Source organism: Equus caballus, chromosome 22 (assembly GCF_041296265.1).
Source record: "Equus caballus isolate H_3958 breed thoroughbred chromosome 22, TB-T2T, whole genome shotgun sequence".
NCBI lineage: Eukaryota > Metazoa > Chordata > Mammalia > Perissodactyla > Equidae > Equus > Equus caballus.
Genome location: NC_091705.1, coordinates 31,984,531 through 31,991,503, shown reverse-complemented (window position 1 = coordinate 31,991,503; position 6,973 = coordinate 31,984,531). Strand labels below are relative to the sequence as shown.

At 55.3% G+C, this 6,973-nt stretch overlaps 1 protein-coding gene and 1 long non-coding RNA gene across 5 annotated transcripts in view; one reads left to right on the top strand and one right to left on the bottom strand.

The window, feature by feature from the left end:
- Nucleotides 1-6,973, bottom strand: part of PLCG1 (phospholipase C gamma 1) — a 35,454-nt gene continuing 28,481 nt past the window's right edge. For 3 of the 4 annotated variants that reach the window (XM_023626567.2, XM_070247055.1, XM_005604632.4), the window contains 12 exons: nucleotides 6,504-6,607; nucleotides 6,181-6,277; nucleotides 5,826-5,895; nucleotides 5,194-5,351; nucleotides 4,422-4,518; nucleotides 4,034-4,258; nucleotides 3,807-3,955; nucleotides 2,791-2,905; nucleotides 2,510-2,671; nucleotides 2,320-2,408; nucleotides 2,040-2,227; nucleotides 1-1,850 (listed from right to left, as the gene is read on the bottom strand). In XM_023626567.2, coding sequence (XP_023482335.1) covers nucleotides 1,808-1,850; nucleotides 2,040-2,227; nucleotides 2,320-2,408; nucleotides 2,510-2,671; nucleotides 2,791-2,905; nucleotides 3,807-3,955; nucleotides 4,034-4,258; nucleotides 4,422-4,518; nucleotides 5,194-5,351; nucleotides 5,826-5,895; nucleotides 6,181-6,277; nucleotides 6,504-6,607 — 1,497 coding nt within the window. In that variant the 3' untranslated portion in view covers nucleotides 1-1,807. The remainder of the gene's footprint in view (nucleotides 1,851-2,039; nucleotides 2,228-2,319; nucleotides 2,409-2,509; nucleotides 2,672-2,790; nucleotides 2,906-3,806; nucleotides 3,956-4,033; nucleotides 4,259-4,421; nucleotides 4,519-5,193; nucleotides 5,352-5,825; nucleotides 5,896-6,180; nucleotides 6,278-6,503; nucleotides 6,608-6,973) is intronic. The other variant, XM_023626566.2, reaches the window with a different exon arrangement.
- On the top strand, nucleotides 2,126-6,000 carry LOC138920064 (uncharacterized). Its single transcript, XR_011430706.1, has 2 exons — nucleotides 2,126-2,254; nucleotides 3,449-6,000. It is a non-coding gene; the product is annotated as an uncharacterized lncRNA (long non-coding RNA).

Below are 6,973 nucleotides of genomic sequence, written 5' to 3'. Positions count from 1 at the left end.
TTTTCCAACAAAATTTAAAACCTTTATTAATATTTAAATTATAAACCAAATGTTGCAACCATATATAGACATGTTTGCTATGGACAAATTAAGATTGTGAGGTCATATTTTCAAATACAACTTCAGAATTAGTTTAAATAAATCAATACATTTTCTCAGAAATTGTATAATTTCCTTCGGTTTACTATCCATGATATGGAAAGTTTAATATAATGTTAAATAATTTACCATCTACCCTAAAAGTAAGCTATAGAAAACTGAATCACTATTAGGATCAAATAATAACAAGGCTTTAGGAGTATATATAAATTTTGAAAAGGTAACACTGTTAGTTGAGCTGTAAAATCCATAAAAATAACAGTTCTGCCACAGCGCACAGATCCATTTTGCTTCTCCAGTCCCCCCACCAAGCAGCTTTCAGGTTAGAAGTGGAAGACATAGAAAATCATACATCCTACGTGAAATAATGAAGACAGTGAGAAATAGGGTGTGCAAAAAATAAACTGTAAAATTCCATACTCTCCAACATCATGGATGTCTATTAGTAGGATTTTCAATGGATTTAATACTCGAGATAATCTCAGCGTCCTCTTGCAGTGTTGGCTAGCAGACTCACACCCAAGGTCTTTCACTGCAACAAGGGAAAGTGGTCTTTGGTCCGGAACAAGACGGGGGTTCGTAGCTGGTCTGCTGGGGCCTGCTGGAGGGCGCCTTGCTGAAGGAGGGTACGTTGACTGTGTGCAGGAGTTTCCTGAATGTACTGGGGAACATCCCCAGCTCAGCCTCTGCCTTGGTGACTTGCTTCTCCACTCTGGCCACGCTGACGCCAATCATTCTGACAAAGGCTGTCCATCTTGCTGTAGACCTGCCGCATCTCATCCAGGTGGCCTTCATGTAAACTCGAGGCACACCCCTGATGACGACGTGGGAGAAGTCGCCATGTAGCACGCCCACAAACTTGTCCACCCTGGTGAGCAGGTCCTCCAGGCTCACGTCCAGGGTCTTGGCATCAGATCGCACCCTGGCTCTGGGCAACAGTGCAGCCTGGAGCAGTACACCCAGCTCTGGCCCTCATCCTCCCATGGCTCCGAGTTGCTGCTGTCCTTGCTCCAGGTGGCACCCTAAGGCTCAGCCACCTCCTCCTCTGGCCCCTTGTGCAGCGGCTGGGCTGCCCAATACTGCTATTTTTAACATGATCCCCTGTATCTTTCAGGCTGGGTAGTGTTCCCAGCCGTGGGCAATGTGCCCTTGTGCTGTGCTGTCCTCTGGGCAGGCAGAGCCCCTCTCCAGGCAGGCCCTGTGCTCTTCCACCCTGGCTCCAAGGCCAGACTGTGGGGGCATCTGCCCTCCCACCCTGCCTGGCTGTGGTTTTAAAGCTACAGGACAATGTAAACTTTGTTTCCCTGGTCCAGCAAGGCTGCTGCTCCTCTTCCTCTCTCAGGAACGTCAACGGCTCCTCTCAGCCTCCTGCGCCACTGGCTGCAGCAGCCTCCCTCTCCAAGGGGCTGCAGCCGTGGTCCTGGCCCCACAAGATGGAAGGATCCATCTCCAGAAGTCAGGGCCAGATGTGTGCTTAATGCGAGACACAGGACAGTTTTTGCCTTCACCCAGAGCTGGGGTGTGGAGGCCCAAAACAGTAATACATCTCATTAATGGCTTGGTTTTTGTCTAGCATTCACTGCTGGAATCCAGGCGCCAGGCTGCAAGACCAGGAAGGGTGCCACGGCAGCCCACTTCCAAAGAACCCAGTTCACGGCGTTCTGTGAGGCGCACAGCACCCGCTGCTCTCAACGAGGCTGGGACACAACTAGAGGCGATTGTCTCCGTTGACCCGAGTCCTTCGTGGGGCCCTGGACAGAAGGGAAGAGTGTCCTTATTGGCAGCAGGGCCTTATAGCCCCACGGGACAGCTCCAAACCAGATAATTATAACTCTTCTACCAAGGAGAGGTACCAAAGAAGGACTGAGCCACTCCTTCCTGTCTCTCCAGCACCCTTTCCTTCACGTGCACACTGGCTACCTACCCTCCATCCCCCTCACCTTCGTTCCCGACTGTCAAAATGGTCTGCAAGGTGCTCCTGGGAGATGCGAAAGTCCTCAAATGGCTGCTGGTAGCGGGCTTCAAAGGAGCCTTCCCGGGCCCGGCCATGAAACAGCTGGCCCGAGGCATCAGAGCCCCGTTCCCGCAGGGACGTACCACTGAAGGGACTGAGGTCGCCGTTCTCCTGCTTCAACAAGGGCCAAGTGCACCAGAGGTCAGTGACTCCCCTGCATGTCACGGGGCTGCCGCCCGGCTCTCACCCCACCCTGCTGCAGTTACCTTGGCAGGGAAAACGTCGATCTTGACGAGCAGGGAGGCCAGCTCCAGGTCCTCACTGTAGTTGTTTTTCAAAGGCACCGCTCTATATCCTAGGAGGAGGAAGGCCTGTCCCTCAGCCCAGGAGGGAGCCAAGCAAGGCCCCCCTCACCAGCCAGATCACGGGGACATTGTCTCTAGGAAGGGTCCTCACCTGTCTTCAGGCCTTTCACCGGGAAAGTAGCCTGGGCCAGGAAGTTCTGGTCACTAAACATGTCTTCCTCATACACTACAAAGCGCAGGAAGGCGAATTCGGGGTTACTGATCTGGAAGTGGAAGGGCTTGGCTGGCCACACGGGGTTCAGTCCATTGTCCACTGCGAAAGCAAGGGCAACAGGCATCAGGGCACCACCGAGAGAGGACAGGGTCACTGGTGCGGAGGCACTTTCATGTCTCTGGGAGGATGAGGACAGTGAGTGGGGAAGCCTGACTCACCCACAAACTCTGTCTTCTGCTTGGTGCTGTCATACTCAGCTCCAGCCACCTCAATCTCCACAAAAGGACACACAATGCCTCGGCCATTCTTTGGCAGATGCCGGGCCCCCAGCACCTGTAAGGCAGGCAAAGATGAGCCTGGGATTGTCCTTTCTGCTCCTTTCAAGTCTCCACTATGCAGTGGAGGCAGTGCGCCCTCTGCTGGGCCCCAAGGACACTGCCCATTAAATCCCTCATGGCCCTAAAAAAAGCGTTGCCAACAAAAATTCATTTGAAGAAGCCTCAGCTTTGGCCACAATTTTCATGTGAGTCTTTATACTCTACTTCATGTTAAATCCATGCGTGTTTTAACATGGAATATTTAAATTACCTCCCCCCCAGGAAAAAAACAGAAATCTCTTTTCCAGGAAGAAGCACATGCTCACCCCATGCTGTCCTCAGTCCTCCTTCCAGACTCTGCTCAGACCCCACCCACCCTGAACCCAAGAGCAGTGGGCTGCCTATGTCACAGCTTCTCACTAGGGGCATCAAGGGTACTTAAGGACTGCTACAAAGGAGTGAGAGCTCTGAGGCCTCAAGGGGGTGGGGAAGGGGGCTCACTCTAGTTCAAGCCTTGTTCTCTTCTATTAAGTGCCATCTACCTTGTTCCTGCCCATAGGCCCCTGACTCACCAATGGCACTAGCGTCCTGCCCATCTTCTGCCTACTCCTGTCAGTGGCTACCCATGACTTGGCCGCACTGGACAGCCTGACTTCTTAGTGTCAAGAACAGGCTGTGTTTAGCCCAGCTGCCTCTGGTCCAGGCCACTCAGAACCCAGCACCACAGCAGAGACTCGTAGCTGCCTTTCCACCTCAGAGGACGGTTGTCTTCCTCAAGCTCAAGAACAGTCCACTGGCCGCCCCCCCCCCCCCCCCGCCCCGTCATATTAATCAGCACCTCAGTCCTGACTCCTGAAATGAGCCCCAGTGGAGCAGCTGCCTTCCCACCCTGAAGCCCACAGATGAGCACCACCCACCTCGATGCAGATGGCGCATGGCTCTAGCCCACGGAGGCTGCTCTTGTCAAAGGGGTCGAAGGCCTCGTCCCGCATGGTGCTTGGCTGCAGCACGTAGCCACAGTGCCCGCCGGCCATGAAGAGGGCCTGGTTCATCTGCATAGGCTTGTCTGGAAGAGCCAGATTATAGCAGCCTCCAGCTCAACCACCAGCAATGCCCCACCCCATCCCACAGGGCACCTCCTCACCTGGGGTCTGGAAGTTGAGGGCCACCAGCTGACTGCCACAGATCCACATGGGCAAGGGATCGTAATTGGAGGAGTCCAGCCGCTGGCCCTTGGGGTAGATGCGGGAGAGCTGGAGCCGGTTGTACTGGAGGAACTTCTTGCCTTTGGCCTTGTTCACATATTTCTCAGCCTTGGTTTCCGGAAAGGATGACATGTCCCGGTAGCAGGCACGTTCTGTGCCAATCTCTGGGCCAAACAGGGAGAACACTTACAGAGAGCCTACCCACCCAGGGAGTTACTGGAGGGTCAGCTCCCCCAACTCCCGTATAGAGGGACTAAACACTCTTCTTGTGTCTACCATGGAGGGCACCCAAATACACGCACACCCTGCCTGACCCTTGGCACTTACTCTCTTCATCAAAAGGAACAGGTCGGCAGTAGACAACAAGCTCGGAGAGCTCCAGGGCAATCTTCTTCCTCCGTTCCATCATCTTCCCCTCAGTGAGCTGGTGACACACAGAAGGCCCTGCAGCCCAGGCTAGAGCCCCGTCCAGAAGAAGGAAGCCCCTGCCAGCCTTGGGCATGCCCACACTGCGGGTGCTCTGGGCCCTTCCTCCTCCCCTTCCAGACTCCACTGGACAGTAAACAAGGGCCCTCTGGCCTCAGTCTGACACTGGAATTGTCCTTCCTCTTCTTTACTCCTGAGGATACACCTGCTCTCCAAGATTCTTAGGGGACAGGATCCTCATCACCATCATGCCCCAGTGACACCTCAGAGTCCTAGGGTTGGCTGCACTCCCCAGTGAGGCTTTGTGACCATTCAGTACCCAGCCTCCCTTAGGCAGTTTACACCACCTCATCCCTCCTAAGCCTCTGGGCACCCACTTCTGCCTCCAGCCCAGGACTTCTCCTCTTACCTCTGCCCTTATGTATCCAGTTGCCCACTAAGCAGACCCACTTCGATGTCCCACAAATATCTCAAACTCAACACATCCTAATGCCACAACGCTGTCTACATGTCTGTTTCTTCTGGATCCCTGCCTAGAGGTGGGGGCTGTGGCTGCACACCTGCGGCTGCTCCATTACTGTGGGGTCCTACAGGCCTCAGCCACCCAACAGGCTCACATGCTGCCCACCCAGCAGCCCCACGAGCACCCCCACGGGCTCCAGAAGGTTCTCACCCTGGCATCTGCGGTCTGGGCCACTTCTCGGATCTTTTTCACCCAGTCCTGCAGCTCCTCCTGAGAGTCAGCAGCAACATCCAGGGACCAGTGTGCCATGGACGCCATGCTGATGGAGAAGACGAAGAGCCGGTTGTTCTTGCCCTCAGGACGGATGGCTGGGAGAGCGAGAGAAGACGAGAGCTGGCAACAAGCATTTCTATGTCCCCCACTCCACACCCCAGGCAGCGGCTCAAATGAGTTCTCTCATTACCTATCCTCCTTCCCACACCCAGTGAGGGGGGTGGTCATGCTCTGCCAAGCCCATTTTACACCTGAGGACGCTGTAGCTCAGAGACAAGTCACTGCTGGGAGTGGTGGGCCAGGGCTCAAACCCAGGATTGTCTGACTCAGGCCTCTAACCTGGGCCATGGGCCCTTGCCCACCCCGTCTCCAAGCCTCTGTCGCACCCCGTGACCCAACCCATTAGTGCCTGGCACAGGGTGAGCATGCAGGGGTCAAAGCTGAGGGTGAAGAAGGGAGCCAGAGGTGTCCAAGTATGGGGAGAGTCAGAGTGAGGGCAGCCTTTGGGGGTCCAGCCAATGGCTTCTTCCCTCAAGGGACAATGGACAAGAGAAGGGATGGGTGCTCACCAATCTGACAAGCTGGCACATCCAAGACCCCCCGCAGCAAGTCCCCCAGAGGGCTGTTCTCGTCCAAGTGCTGTGGGAATCAAAGCCCACAAGAGCGTCAGCATGTCTGCTGTATACATGTGTGACGGGATGTCTATGTGTGTGCGACAAATACATCTTACCAGTGTACACATGACTACATAAACACAGCACGTGTATGTCAGAGATCATGGACAGCACGGGGGTATGCCTGGACCGCATGTGATGGGAGGCTGTGCATGCACAGGCACGCCTGACACTGTGTGTGATGCGTGTGTGCATGAGAAGAGACTCTGAGGATGGGAATCCTGTCCCACCAATGTAGCTTTGGTCTCACCTCCCTTTCAGGCTCCAGGGCCGCTGGACTGACCATTTCTTCCACGTAGTTGGATGGGAACCACAGCTGCTTCTTCCCACCATAGTCCCCTCGCCACCTGTGGAAGGCACAGGGTGCTGACCCCCAGCAACCACCCCAAACTCCCACGAGAAGGGTATCCCTTGTTGGGGGCCCCCACACCTAAGCCAGGCCAAGGGAGGCACTACTGGTACACGTGTGGGACGGACAACCAGCAAACATACGTCACTGGGGGCACATGCAGGGCCCTGTGCCTCCCGGCCCACCACACCCCAGGATCTCCAGGCCCAGGACCCAGGGCTCACCAGCCTCCCTCTTGCTTCTCCACATTCTGGATGATGGCGCTCTTGGTGAAAGTCAGCTCATCCTCTCTCTGGGCCTTGTAGTCAAAGAGGGCTTTAACTGCACACTGCAGAGGTGAGAAGTACCGGTTAAAGCAGACAGTCCCTCCTCGCCACTCTCCTAGCCTCAGGGCCCACGTGTGCACACGTGTGGTTGGACTTCCCAGCCAGGGCCCAGGTGGCAGGAGGTGGCACTGCCGGCAACGCGCCCTACTTACAGCCCTCACTACTGGCCCAGCAGGAGGCTCCAGGACAGATGTGACCAGGGACAGAGCCAGGGCCTCTGACACGGAAGCTCCTCAGGATCAAGGTGGAATCTTGCAAGCCCTGCCTGGCCACAGGGGGAACCTTGGATCTGCCCCTCGAAGTCAGGGCTGGTAGGCCAGGAAGGGAGTGTCCGCAGGTGCCCTGAGTGCCTCCCCTGGGACCTGGAA